General features: G+C 55.9%; 1 protein-coding gene across 3 annotated transcripts in view; it reads right to left on the reverse strand.

Annotated features, from left to right (window-relative positions):
- The window catches only part of SREBF2 (sterol regulatory element binding transcription factor 2), a 65,838-nt gene that overhangs the window by 1,895 nt on the left and 49,239 nt on the right, over positions 1-14,704 (reverse strand). For all 3 annotated transcript variants that reach the window (XM_025881720.2, XM_025881721.2, XM_025881723.2), the window contains exons 12-18: positions 10,188-10,356; positions 8,976-9,093; positions 8,030-8,139; positions 6,499-6,631; positions 3,905-4,073; positions 1,663-1,848; positions 77-188 (exon numbers count right to left, since the gene is read on the reverse strand). In XM_025881720.2, the coding sequence (XP_025737505.1) occupies positions 77-188; positions 1,663-1,848; positions 3,905-4,073; positions 6,499-6,631; positions 8,030-8,139; positions 8,976-9,093; positions 10,188-10,356 (997 nt within the window). The remainder of the gene's footprint in view (positions 1-76; positions 189-1,662; positions 1,849-3,904; positions 4,074-6,498; positions 6,632-8,029; positions 8,140-8,975; positions 9,094-10,187; positions 10,357-14,704) is intronic.

The raw sequence follows: 14,704 nt of genomic DNA on the forward strand, positions 1-14,704 counted from the left end.
GCGCGACCCCCGAGAACGCTGCAGGTGGGGCCACCCGTGGGGCTCAGGCCCAGAGCTGGGTCGCCGGCCAACTCACCGTGCTTGGTGCCCTGAGCGGCGCGCCGGCGCAGACTGTGCTCCAGCAGCTGGTGGGTGCGGGTGGGGCTGGCTCCGGCCATCAGGCGCACGGTGGCTTCATGCAGGAACACCTGGGGAGGCACAGGGGGGACACGGCCGTTCGGACCCCAGCAGATGCCTCTCCCGGCACCTCAGCGGCCGCCCCGACGGCAGCCCTTCCCCCGACATGACCCTGCCCTGCTCTCCCCGTGGAAGCAACCTCTGTCCTCACTGGGCCTTCCAGTCCCAGCCAGAAGCGGGGAGCACGGCACAGGCAGGCTGGGGGGTGGGGGGCAGCCGTGAGCCTGAGCCAAGAAAGACGAAGAGGACGGCTCCCCTCTCCTGGACGCGAAGAGAGCGCGGACACACCCCCTGGGCTGGAAGACAAGAGGCCTGGGTGCAGCCTTAAGTCCTGGGGGGCTGCCTCCAGCTTGAGAACCGGCCGAGGTGGGAGGCAGGGGCAGCCGGAGGCGGGGGGGCTCGCTGGGCGGGCACCAGGGAGGCTTTGTCCTGTTTCCTTCAGTTGCTTCAGAAAGCAAGGCCAGAAGGTTTCCAGGTGAAAGTGCAGCTCTTCTGTAAATACGAGTCCCTGGGGAATGGGAGGCAAGGCCTAGATCTAGAATTCCTTAAAATCTCCAGGTTCCTTTATACTTTCGGATCTCCATCTGTGGGAAGGCCACGGGGGGAGCACTGAAGAGTGTCAGCAGCAGGGAAGCAGGATGGAAATGGTGTCTCACGAGAAGGCCTTTGATGCCAGCCGTGCCCCGAACAGACCACAGGGCCCCGAACCCTGGGGCACACTCCTCTTTTCCCCAGCGGGGGGGTGGGTCCCCGGTGATTATGTGTGTTTTGCCCACTGTCCGTCCTGGCTCACTGCACAGGGGAGCCACAGTGTGACCCTGTGAGGGCCCAAGGAGCAGGCAGCCTCGCTCTTTCGTGCCCTTCCCCCACCCTCACTGACACTTCTGCCCTTCTCACTTGAGTTTTTAGAAAATAATTCAGGCAAAACCATGGTAAGTACATTACTCTAATTAGCAATAAAAATAAAACAAGGAAATTACTTGGGTCCAGTAAGCCCAATTATACAACTGCCCTCAGGGACTTCTCAGATCCTGTGGCCGTCACCACAGGGATGTGACGGGCAGTCAGGCGGCAGAAGCAAAGCCCCCAGCGGCTCAGAAAAGGAATGAGATGAAGTTCTAGGGAGATTCTGTCACTCTGACACCAGTTAGAAAAACCAGAGCAGAGCTCTCTCGGTGCCCTTCCCAGCCATCCCAGGGCCAGGAGCTCCTCCCACCCTTGCGTTCCGCAGGTTCCGCAGGTGAGGGGCACTCTGCGCGCAGGTGAGGGGCACTCCGCCCGTGGGCCCCGCGGCCCCGCTCGCCGCCACGCCCCAGGGCCGGTCACACAGCAGGTACTCCACTAACACAGAAGGGGAGACCCAGCCCCCCGCCCGGCGCTCGACAGGCTAGCTGGCAGACCTCAGAGGACCCACACTGGCGCCCCACTGGGTTCCAGGGCCGCCCCCCCTCCCCCGCCCTTCCCTGCCGGCCGGCGGGGCCTCACCTTGCGGTACGCCGGGCGGAAGCTGTGTGCCAGCCGGCGCAGGCTGCCCAGGTCCCGCTGGAAGCCGGCCAGTTCAGCACCCGATGCGTGGTACATCTCGCCCAGGGCCTGGCTGGCTCCCGCCTGCTTCTGCCAGAGTGCTGTCCTCAGCGACAGTAGCAGGTCACAGGTCAGCAGCTGGACCACCTGTCGAGTGAGCCACGAGGGAGGAGACAGGTGACTGGCCTATTGCTGGGACAGGGATCCCCGCAACTCTCATGTGCTCCCCAGCCCAACACTCAGCAGCGCCAGGAGGAGTGGAGAGTCCCACAGGGCAGCAGCCTGGAAGACACACCACAGGGAGCAAGAGAACAGCTCAAGGGTGAACTCGGGCTCGTGGCATCTGGTCCTTTCCGTGGCCCGCAGGTGGCAGATCTGTTCTTCCCATTCTATGGGGGAGGAAGTGAGGCCCAGAGAGGGGCGTGGCTTGTGTGTCAGGGCCCTGACAGAAGGCAGAGGTTCCTCCCACCTCACGGGAGCACCCCCGTGGCTGGCCTGGAAGGTGAGATACCCAAAAGGCGCCACGGCCCTGCCCCTCAAGTAGGATCGAAGGGCCTGAAATGGAAGCATAGCCAGGAGATGGAGGAGGGGAAGGAGAGGCTCACGTCAAGAGAAGGCAGCCAAGGCTCGGCCCGAGTGGTCCCTAGGGTTGGAGAAACAGAAGTGAAAGAAGGCGGAACCACGGAGCCGCTGAATGCTTGGTTTAGCCCCACAGACCTACATCAATTGCGGTTTTGCCACCGACCAGCACACGACTGAACCTCCCGGCCTCGGTCTCCTCATCCACGAAACGGACACCACAAGGCTGTTGTGTTACAGGAGAGCACTGTGTGTGTCCCGCGCCCGGCCTTGGGAAGCACAGTCAATGCCAGCTGCTAAGTAAGCACGGACGCCGCGTGAGTGGGGGCCCACGAGGCCGGGCCGCCTGCCTGGCTCCCATCAGCACCAGGGAGCAGTGAGGGTGAGGAGGCAGCCCAGCCCTTTTTGAGAGGGGTCACACGTGGCCCTCCAGTTCAGATGGGCTCCCTCAGGACATTCCCCTTCTTGCCCCTTCGCCAGGGCACCGGAGCCAACCTGGACCCTGCCTCGTGCCTGCCCGTGTCCTGTCCCTTTGCCACTGTGTTTTCTGGCTGATGATAGCCTCCGGGGGACACGGATGAGGCCTTCCTCTTCAAACAAAACCTGACACTTTTAAGAGGTGAGCGTTATGGGGAGCACCTGTGGATGGGGGTAGCAGCCTGGGGCTGGGTTATGTCCTTTGAGAGATGCCTGGCTCCATAGGGTCTCCTTCTTCTCGGCCCATTTTCCCACAGAAAATGCCCTAAGGGTGCCGTGGCCTCTCTCACATTCCCCAAACTCAGCTGAGACTCTGGTTCTCTCATGAAGACAAACCCTACAGGAGACCAGCAGCGGAGAGGCACCAAGTAAGAGGGGGCTCCTCCACGGGCCTTTACTCTTGGGCCCTCCCTGCACATGGCTTGTCCTGTAGGGCTGGCAGGCTTCCTGGGTTCACCCCAGGATCTGAGGCCCCTGAGCACCTCTTAGCTGGAAGTGCCCCGCTAGCCACTGGGGACCAAACCTCAGTGAGGGTCTCAGAGTCTAACCCTCCAGGTCACAGCTCGTCCCTCCCTTTGTGGAGGGAAACCAAGCTCCTGAGTGAGCTTTTAGTTGTGGGCACTCCTGCCCTCCCCTCCGCTGGGACGGCCAGGCCTTGGGATTCAACAGTGACTGCAGTGCCCTCTAACAAAGCGTGGGGAGGGAGAGTCTCGAGGGCCAGGCAGGCCTCTGTGATGCACTGTGGAAACATTGCATGGGTACGACCAGAACATGCAATGCAACTACAATGCACCGCAGCTGCCCGCAAGGACGCGTGCATCTGGCCACAGAGGCGCCCGGGGTGAGTGCGGGAGCGGGCAGGCGCCCATTCGAAGGCTGGCCTGCAGCAGCTGGGGGAAGTTGTGAAGCTGCCTAGAGCAAATGCAGAACCCTGGCCAGCAGGATCCGGGACTCAGGGAACCCAGCAAAAGTGCAGGTGGAAACGTACTTGCCCGCAGGACTAAAAGGGACCCCAACCGGGCCAGAATGGCTGGCCTGGTTTGCCTTTTGGACAGGCCCACAGGCCAGGTAAGCTCCAGGTAAGTCGGAGTGCTCTCCCCCACCACAGCTGAGCGCCTCCCGAGGCGCCAGGCAAGCCCGCACTCACGTGGTTGAGGGTGAGGTCGCAGGTGGCCCCGCTCACGTTGAGGCTGCTCCAGAGGTGGCCGCTGGCCCTCTCACAGTGGCAGAAGGAACTCTGCTGCCCATCTGCCTTCCCAGAGAGTGAGGTGTGCATGGCTCTGCAGGTGTGGAAGACGGCCTTCACCAGGGGGCTCCTGGGCATTGGAGGGGAGAGGCAAGAGGTCAGCGAGTGTCACCCGGGCAGCAAGAGGGGCCTGAGCTGGTGACACGTGGGTCTGTCCACTCAAATGCCGCCATAATGGCTCCAGATCCGAAGTGCCAGCCCTGAATGAGGGTGGGGCTCCCCCTCCAAAGCAGCTCCTTCATTCAGGGAATGGTGGCAGAGCCCCAGGCCTGGCAATGCAGCAGCCAACGACCCAAGTCCCTGCCTGCGGGCGCTCACTTTCTAGTGCAGGAGTCAGATCACGCACTGAACACTGAGGTGTAATGCCAGGCAGTGTACGTGCCACGAAAGAAAGTCAAGCAGAGGAAGAAGGTGGCATCTTATGAGGCATGGTGGTTAAGGATGTCCTCTCTGGAAAAGAGAGACCTGAGGAAACAGGAGTGAGCCGTGCGGCTAGGGAGGATTCCAGGCAGAGGAGCAACATGTGCAAAGGCCCTGGAGAATAGCCAGGGGCCAGCGTGGCTGGAGGGAAGGAAACAAGGGGAGCAGAGAGAGGGCAGGCCCTTCGCAGCCGAGCCACGGCCCCCGTCCCTGATCTGCTTCCAGCTGCTCCAGGACGCAGGCCCCCGGAGCTCATCTCCTTTTCCTTTCCCACCCCTGCGCCTCTGCTGACGCGGTCGCAGAGGAGTGCCCCCTCTCACCAACTTGCCCCCTGAGGCTCAGTCCATCTGCTGTGCCCCCTGGGCTGCCTTCTCCTGTCCTGCCCCCTCTCAGCCTCCTCGGGCTGCCCACTGGGTCAGGCCCTTTGTACCTACCTCTGGTCCCCCTGACACCGACCTGTGGTTGCCAGGCCTCCCACCCACTGGCCCAGAACCCCTCCCAGTGAAGAGATGTGCTGGCTGCGTCACAGAAGCCACGACCGGCCTGGTGAAGGCAATCGCACCAGCTGCCCACAGGACAAGTGCCTGCACAGGCCCGGCCACTATCGATCTGCTCAGGGCTGCGACCGGCTCTCATGTGCACTGCTGCCTCTCAGAACTCAGAACGCAGCTGCCACCAAGAGGGCCTCAGTTATAGCATCCACTCAAACCATGGAACCAGGAAGAGGTGTGGGAGACCTGGGAAAAGGGCATGTGACGGAGAGGAAAGGATCAAAGACCCAGGCTCAACCAGCAGGACTGCCACTAAAGAACCACCTGACAGTCAAACAATCTATCTGTGCCTCAGTTTCCTCATCTGTAAAGTGGCCACAATCCCACTTGCTGCCACCTATGGTGGCATGAAGTATTGACTCCATTATTTGCACCTGCTCTCTGAGGGGCCATTCCCTCAGAAGCTGGGTGTTCAACTCCCTAGAGAAATGGAGCTTCTTCTCATACAGAAGATCGGGGAGAGGCTTGGGGAGGCTGGGGATGGGAGAGGGGTCCCACAGGATCGTTATCCCTAAAAAGCAAAGGGACCCCAGAGGGACTGAATTCAGGGGGAGGAATGTCTGCTGAGGGTCTTAGCGGATGCCAGGGCTCGCTGCTTACACGAGGGGACTCTGGACGATTGACCTGCCATGTCCTCAGGCACACTGGCTGAGAGACAACACACACAGGGTAGAGGGCAAGGTGGGTGCTGCCTGGTCAGGGTGCTTAAAAAACAGGTTAAATGAAATTGGGGTGTCAGACCTACCTCAGAGAACCTGCCTAGACCTACTTTTCTCAGCTCCTTTCTGCTCTCCTGGTTAATGGTCTGCTTGACAGGAAATGTTTTAGCCTTGGCTCTGAGGACCGGACCTGGTGGGGCTTTTCTGTCTTGGAGCATTCGACTACTTCTCTGGAGTTGTAGAAGATGTTAGGGACGCTCAATCAGAAACAGCCCGTGTCAGCAGGCAGGGTGGAGCATCACTATGGGCCAAATGCTCCCAAGAGGCAGGTGTGAGTCCCCCAGGAGGAAGGTCAAAAGCTCTCTGGTTAGGCCTCGTGCTACAGGCCCAAGGCCCTTTTAGTGACAGGGCTAACGGGGGGCTAAAAGGCAGCTGGAAGGAAACTGGAGACCATGCTGGCCCACGAGAGGAGGATCCTCGGGCCCTCCCAAGCCCTGAGCTGGCCGTGAGCCATCACCACCATCTCCAGGAGCTTCCGAAGACACCAGCAGCCACACTGCTCCCCCTCCAGCCTGGGGCTCTGTGGGGGGTGGGGGAGGCGGCCCTGGAACTAGCAGTGACAGCTGCTGGGACAACACACGCACAGACGGGGTGCTCGCCAAGCTCCGTTTCTCCATGCTGCCCTCCTCCTCCCTCCCGCTTTCTCTCTCCATCTACCATGTAGTCCCCAGGCTGCCTGACCTTTCACCCCAGTGACCACACAGACCTGCTCCCTCCTGCTAACATGGAGAAGGGAGCCTGGCACGCCTGGCCTCTGGGATTCCTCCCCTCCCTGAGAGGTAAGTGGTCAAGGGGGCTTACGCACTCTGTCACTTCCAGGGCTTTGGGGACACGCTCTACTTCGGTAAAACGAGCACGTACAGCCGCGTCGTCTCCCTGGAGCCAGCTGATGGCCACAGTGATGGCGGATGTCCACCACCGACAGATGACATCTGGACCTAGAACGGAACAGTACCAAACGTGACTCCAGCACCCGCAGATCGACAGCGTTCAGCCTGGCTGTGTGTGCCCAGTTCCCATGTGCACGAGCCATCATTACCTTCTGCAGATGGGCTGGGGACCTTTGGGTTGCCCCCTCATACAATTCTGGTGGGACATGAGCCAGCACTATCTTTTGGAAAGTGTTTGGCAACCTGTATCAAGAGCCTTAAAGATGCTCACTCCTATTAATCTAGTAATCCCATTTTGGGCAACCTATCATCAAAAAATTGGCCTAAACAGAGAAAAAAAAAAAAGAATAACAAAGATGTTCACTGCAGTGTAACTTTTAAAAAAAGATTTATTTGAGAGAGAGAGAGCAAGAGAACGCGTGCGTGCGCGTGCGCACGAGCAGGGAGGAGGGGCAGAGGGAGAGAATCTTAAGCAGGCTCCCCGCTGAGCGATCTCACCACCCTGAAATCATGACCTGAGCCAAAATCAAGAGTTGGACACTCAACCGACTGTGCCTCCCAGGCGCCCCCTTTAGTGTAATTTTTAAGTAAAATGCTGGAAACAACCTGAATCTCCCAACAGTCATGAAAAATGGGGCTTCCCAAGTGTTTGCATTAAGAGGCTCTTGTTAGAATCTTGTCTTTCCCTTTCAGAGGCTCAGTTTTCTCAGCGGCAAAATGACGGTGCTGGTGGTCTCGCCGTGCCAGGGGTGGGGGGCAGAAATGCAAGATAAAAGGCAGAAGAGCCTGTGCTTCTCCCAAGACAGGCCACAGGGTCAGAGGTCAGGGGTGGCTGCTTTTCTAGAATCTTTTCCTCCCCGGGGGAGAATGGCCAGAAGAGAGCCTGATAGCCCCCTCTCCCAGCAGCCTCAGAAACAGCTGCTATACCATCATCCTGCTGGCAGTCTGGGGACAGAAGCAAAGCATGTCCTGGGGCCAATGTCCTGTTCAGCAGGCTGCACTGGCTCAACCTATGGGGAGCTGCAGAGCAGTACAGATAACCGGATGAAAAAGTCTCTTCAGCAGAGGGTGTCAGACCCAAAAGCAGCCTTGGGGCCACTGTGCATCCGAGAGTGAGCAACCACCAGCCCCCAGTGTCTGGACCACTTGCTGCCCAGTCTGGGTGCTTGGGAAGGTTCTTGCCCCACTCAGCCAGGGCCCAGGAACGATATTCACTGCTCCTCGTCCCACTTCTAGGAGAATCATGATTTCCTGTCCCCAGAATGCCACCCACCAGTGGGTACCTATGGGCTGGGGCTACATGCAGGCCACAGATACACACCTCAGATCCAGAGAAGATTCCCAACTGCACACTCATAACTGCCCCGGACCCCCTAGGACAAACAGGCTGTGAAGGAGTGAATTAAGCAACACGAGGCCTGCAGAGCCACCCTGCAGAATGCTTACCAAGGGCTGACTTGAGCACGGAGCTGCTGGAGAAGGGTGGGGTCACAATCCCCACAGAGTCCACAAAAGAGTTCAGTAATTTCAGGTACTCCAGAGCATTAGAGAACTCACTAGAAGGAAAAGAAACGGTCCCACTGTATATCAATCAGAACATACAGAAGGCCCACCCTCATGCCTGGCTTCGACGCTCCAGTTAAGACCCAATGGCCATTTTGGTCCCCTCTCCTGCACTGCGCCAGACACACCCTGAGCCCGGCCCCCAACGCCGTTCCCAGTCTCCACAGGCCTTCTTTCTTCACATGTCCCTGGGCTGCTCCTGATGCGCCAGCCCTTCTCTTTCATCCCTTGTCCAGAAAAACCCGACTCCTCCCCTCAAGGCCTAGTTCAATGTCCTCTCCTCCCACCCGTCTGCTGATGTCACGGGGCAGAACTGGCCTCCCTTCCCCATTCAGGTGCACTCCAGTTGGGACCTGGGCTTTGTAGGACCGTGACTTTGGCACCTGTCTGCCCTGCACGTCTCACTCTGTGGAGGAAAGACTGTGTTCCATTGCTCTGTAAGAATAAGAAATTGCCTGGCACACTGTATAAAGGTCTGGGTCCCCCAGATGTCTGCCTTCTGCTCAGCCCACGACATTCCATTCCTCTGTCCTTGGCAGGCCTCACCCCCTCCACACCCCAAAAAGCGAAGCAACCCAGTCAGATCTCTGATCTAAGAACTGCCTCCACTTGGTGAAGGGATGGGGAAGGCAGCACACTCGGTCTGGGGCTAAACGGTAAAGAGGGCTGGTTAGAGCTCCCACGGGACTCTCGTGGGGCTGCCAGCTTTGAGAAATACACACCAAGGAGTCATTTGGTTTCCCCGCAGACCCTACACTAGGGCTTGTTTCCTGCCCGGTGCGTGGGCCTCGCAGATGCCGGAGGCAGGGGCCCATCCTGGGGACATTACCAGCTCTCCTCGTCCTGGTCGCCAGCCTTCTTCTTGGCCTGAGGCTTCACCAGTGACTCCACAGCTCGCTCCAGCAGGTTCTTGCAGAAGGCCTGGTGGACCTGGGCAATGGGGTCAGCTGAAGAAGGGGGGGAAAAGGCCAAAAGGGTCAGATGGTCTTCTCATGAGCCCATTTTGTCTTTGCAGAGAAAACAGAGGGTGGGGAGAGGAACCTGAGAAACAGCTCTCCTCTCTGAATGGGGATCAAACGCCCTTCTCCACCAAAGCCCAGAAGCACCCTGCTTGATAGTTGGAGGGTAGGGGGAGGTGTGGGGGAGCGGTGCTGTGTCTCCTGGCACACTACTCAGTACCTCCATTCAAGGTTGGGGTTGCAAGCCTTATTAGTAAACAGAAAGTGGGAAGGCGGACAGCCAACCGAGGAGAACAAAGTGGTGGCCGCTGCCTTGACATGACATGGAAGACCTGCTCCTATTTTCCAGGCTTTTGTGGCCAGCGATGGTCTGGCTGAGCTGATTAAACGAGGGGCCTCGTAATGCTTGCAACAGCTGTCATGGCCAAGTTCCCAACTGGCAGGCCCAAAGCAGGGTGGCAACGGCCCCTTCCCTCCTGTCCCATGTGCAGACGTGGGGGCCACCATCTGACAGGGACACTTAGGAACACATTCTGGGCAACAAGGCCTAGAAACAGAGCCTGCATGAGGTGAGAAAGCCTGTGGAAGTCTGCAGTGTAGACAAAGCAGACCACGGGGATGGAGCTGAGATTTAGGAGGCTTTCACTTGTATCCTTTCTTTTTGGTGTCGTGCGCCATTCTTATACTGAGCCATACGTGATTATAAAAGGACAGTGGAAGCTCACGCCCAGGCCATTCCTGCACAACACGCCTCACTCGCCACCGGCTGCTCACGTTTGAGAGCGGGGCGAGTCGCCTCGGATCACTGTCAAACAGCAGGGACAGCAAGTCCGCACCCCCCGCTGCCTGGAGTCCCGTCCCTGCCACCACTCTGAGCACTTGATGCCTGCCTGTCGCCTACTGTTCTCTGCTTTCCAGTGGGGCCAGCGAACAGCAACTCCACTCATCTTCTGTGTCTCCAAAGCACCCGGAGTAAGGGCGAGAACAAGACCGAGTCCCCACGTGTTTGGAGCATAGTCCCCCTGAAAGTCCTGGGGGTTCTCGTGGTTTTCTCCAACCCTCAGTGGCTGCAAAATTCTCACCTGGGTTCCTCTGAGCACAGTAGAGACTCTCCTTGGCAGCCGACTTCACTGACCAGCTCCGCTCCATGAAAAACTTCTGGCCCAGGGGGTGGCACAGCCAGCGCAGTGAGTCGGGGACCGCGCTGCGCTCAGGGCCACACAGGCTCTGGGCTCTACTGAGGAAGTAGCTCTGCAGAAGGACAAGGGCCAGGGGTAATTCCATGGTGGCAGAATGCTGGCTGCGGCCACTGTGGGGCTATCAGAAAGCACCACCGCGGTGGAGGCAGGCTGGAGCAAGACCAACAGGAGGGCCGGGCCCCTCACACCCGTGGAAGTAAACGCCACCACTGAAACCAGGGCAAGTGGCTCTGGGGGAGCCAGCTGGACTTGGTGACCAGGCCCCACCTCCCACAGGAGGGGGGGTACAGGGTTTCAGGGCACGGTGGGGCCCGCGCTGTACCCTGCCCTGCTCCGTAGGCCTAACCCTCCTGGAATCTCCCTCTGGCCCTGCTGGCATTGAACCTGCAAAGGTGAGGAGGGGCGGTTCGTGGAGGAGAGGTCACAGAGGCTCCGCAGCTGTATTTCCACCCTCAGCCCTGTGAGGGCCTCCGTGTCCAAGCCAGGTGGTCCCTGGGATCCTGGGACTTTTTCTTATCTGTCACTTTAATTACTTATCCTTTAGAATATTTTGAGGCAAAAGAGTGTTCTACTTTGACTAATTTTTCATCTCTTTTAGCTATGAGTATCAAGAGTATAGAGAAGCACAAAGCAAGTGGCTAGGAACTGTTATTTGTATCACCCTCACACAGGAAAGCACTGGAGTGATGGGGTAGCCAATGGTTCATCCAAGGACCCAGGCAGGCGTGCGTGTATATGGCTGATGTCTTTCCCCCCAAAGCTGGCCTTGCAAGGGCTTTCTCTAGCCCCCTGAAGAGACTTCCGCACCATCCCTAGATGATCCCCTGACATGAACACCAGCCTGTGAGGGAAGACCAAGAGACACTCAGAGCCTCTTTGCTGGGCCGTTCGAAGCCAGTGCCCTAGTCTCCCAAGCCCCTCCCCTCTGCCTGGAGGGTCACATCACTCTCGGCCTCCAGGAGGAAGAACTGCAGGCATGCTGTCTATCCAAGTTTTCAGAAATTCTGTCATTTATGGAGTGAGGATATTTTTACTCTAAAATCCATGATTTCCAACCCATACACCCCGTGCAGACTAATCTGAATTGAGGAGCTGAACCCAGAAGGATGGGAGGGAGGGAGGTAGAAGCACAAGACCCAGTGCTCAGAAAATCCAGAGGGGCCACCGGGACAGGCACGCAGACTTCAACCTTCACACTTCCGCCCTTGCCTCCACAATGAGGGCGGTGCCTCCTTGTCTGGTTCAGTTTGATGGTTCTGACCTTTACTGGGCTCTCTAAGTAGCCATCAGCTAATATAACGGCTTCAGAAGACTTGAATGCCAGGGTCAGAAATAGCACTGCCCAAGTGCCACTCAGGGAACACAGACTAAGATGATGGACTCTCATGGGGGCAGTGGAGATATTCAGTGCTGCCTGAATCTGAGAGAAAATGACCTGGCCAAACTGCTCTACAGATACTCTAATACTATCACAGCACTTCCCCGAAGTCTCTAATCACGGGACCGGCAGCACTAAGGACCTTCCCATCTCTCTGCGGACCGCTGTATTGGAGACGGGATACTGGAGAACAGATGCAGAGGAATCCCATGACCTTCTCCTGACCCTCAACAAAATGCTTGCTGAATCTGAGCTTGTAACTGCAGTGGAGGAGCCCGAATGGGACAAGAGGTTGGGGGTGGGGTGGTGGCCATCCCAGGGCCTCTGAGGTCAGAGAAGCTTCTCACGGTTACCTGATCAGGAAGGGAGCACAGCGCTGCTGCAGGGGTAACTGCAAACAACTGGTCCCTCAGAAAGGCCCAAACGTCACCAAGAAAAGCAGAAACAGGGGCGCCTGCCTGGGTGGTTCAGTCGTTAAGCGTCTGCCTTCAGCTCAGGTCATGATCCCAGGGTCCTGGGATCGAGCCCCACATCGGGCTCCCTGCTCAATGGGAAGCCTGTTTCTCCCCCACTCCCCCTGCTTGGGTTCCTTCCCTCACTGTGTCTCTCTGTCAAATAAATAAATAAAATCTTAAAAAAAAAAAAAAAAAGCAAAGCAAAGCAGAAACAAAGCCTGGTTAGGTGGTTTTGCAAGAGGAACCCAAAGAATGATCTAGAAAATCATCACGTTAAAATACATTTTTAAGCTTAATTCTGGAGAAAAATCTCAGTTCTAAGACATCTCAGTGTGTGTGTGCGTGAGCTGGAGTTTAGTGGTTTGAATTAATAAGACATATAAATCCTGGGGTACAATCATCCACAGTGTAATTTCTAGAAGGTAAACTAAAAGAATAACTTCTGTTGCTCTTTTAATTTTCTTGGCATTATCATCCTATGGTAATTTTCCTAAATTTTACAGACACCAGAATCCACCCAAGCTCCAGCCTGGGAGCCCCCTCCCCTCTAACTCATCTGCTAACTGCCAGATGGAGCAGCTGTGGCAGGAGACTCAGAACTGCTTAGATCCTGGGAGCCACCCCGCGGTCCCTAGCGAGTCCCAATTCTACATTGTGTCCTCCCACACCAGGCTTACCCGATGGTTCTCAAACTGTGTGCCAAGGCACCCCAAAGCACCACAGGGAGCTGCAGGGGCGCCACGGGATATTTCACATTTCTGAGGTAAATACAGCCATGCCCAACATGAGTCAGACACCATGTAAACTACTAAATGGTGGTAGTTTGAAGTCTCGATGTGAGACTGCATGACCTTCCTTTGGAAGATGTCACATCTTCATGAAGCTGAGTTTTTAGAAGCTATTGTAATAAAACGCAAGCGCTGTCTGAAAATCAGAAGTTGGTGGTGTTACTCTGGTTTCAAAGTTTGAGAAGGTATGCAACACCCAACAGGCACATGTACCCAGTAGTCAGTAATATCAGGTCACTTATCAAGAAAAAAAAATACTATTTCTTCTTTCAATTTTGTGTATATTTCTTTAATGGCTAGTAAACTGTTAAGACATAAATGTGTATTAAGGTGTCTGTACCTAAGTAATTAATAAACAGAACTGTTAGGTATTTCTTTTAGCCCAGGGCAACCATGAAAAAATTACTGAGACACAAAGGGTGCCATGAACTGAGAAAGATTAGGAACCTCTGGTCTAAACCATTTTCACAGAGGCCAGCCCTCGGTTTGCCCTCAAAGTCTGACTCATTTGCTAGCTAAATATATTCGACTGGATTCAAAGCTGCTTCCTCTTTAGGAAAGTACTGTCTGGGTCTCTTAGTCTGGCCCCTCTCAAGAGAAGCCAACAGATGAAAGGGGCGGTCACTTTCCTAGAAATCAGTGCCTCTCCTCTGCCCAACCTTACTGAAAATGCAAATATGGTGATACCATTGGTGTTGCAGATATTGATGCCCTCTGAGGGAGCATCACCACTTCTAGAGAGTTCACCTCAGGAGAAACTTGTACAAGTGGGTGAGGAGAGCGTGAGGTGACACTGCCTGCAGCACCATAACTGCAAATACGGGAAGCAACCGGATGCCCCCCAGCAAATGCACTGGAGTACCAGGTACCTCTGTGGAGTAAGGAGGCAGCAAAGACAAGAGGCCCAAGACTCACTGGCTGGTTGGAAAAAAGCAAGTGGCAGAACGGTGTTGCAAGTAGGATCACATTAAACAGATTATAATGCGTAAATGTTAGCACGTGCAAGGAGGAAACTGAGGAAATACCCATCAGACTGCTCACTGCTTGTTAGACACATCAAATATTTTTGGGGAGGGGGCTCGGGCAAGGACAGTTTTAAGGGCACATCTTCCTGATCCTCAGCTGCCACACACACACTCCTTCCTCAAGTGGGCTGAGTCCCTCTGAAGCGCAGCTTCGTCCTGGCAGTAAGGACAATCGAAACCCCAGTGGAGCTTTTGGGATGAAAGGATGAGCCTAACATTTACAGGGGAGAGTAAAGGGCAAAAACTAGTCGCTAAAGCTAGAGGGCTGACACTTCCAGATATCAAGACATATTAGAAGGCTCAGCCATTAGGGGCGTGTGGTGTTGGTGTAATGGAACAGACTGGAGCATCCAGAAGCAGATTTGTTATACATGGGCACTTGATTTATGAAAAAAGTGCCACTTGGTGCAGTGGGGCAAGGACAGTCATTTTAGTTAACAGAGTCTGGAGGCAGGGCGATTTCCATATGGGAAAAAAAAGTAGATCTTGCATCTCCACCTCACACAAAAAATCAATTCCAGGTGGATATGGACTTGGGTGTGGAAAAAAAGTACAGTAGAGTGTCTTCGAAACTGAGATACGGCAAAGATTCACCAAACAGGACATAAAGTAACTAACTGTAATAGAAAAGACTAATCGACTGATTTCATGAACATTAAGAACTTGTGCTCATCAACTGACACCATGAAGAGAGAGACTAGGCAGGGGCCCTGCGTGGCTCAGTCGGTGGAGGGTCTGACTCTTGGTTTCATCT

This window comes from Callorhinus ursinus, unplaced genomic scaffold (assembly GCF_003265705.2).
Source record: "Callorhinus ursinus isolate GAN/ISIS: 27379988/994484 unplaced genomic scaffold, GSC_fseal_2.0 scaffold48, whole genome shotgun sequence".
Lineage (NCBI taxonomy): Eukaryota > Metazoa > Chordata > Mammalia > Carnivora > Otariidae > Callorhinus > Callorhinus ursinus.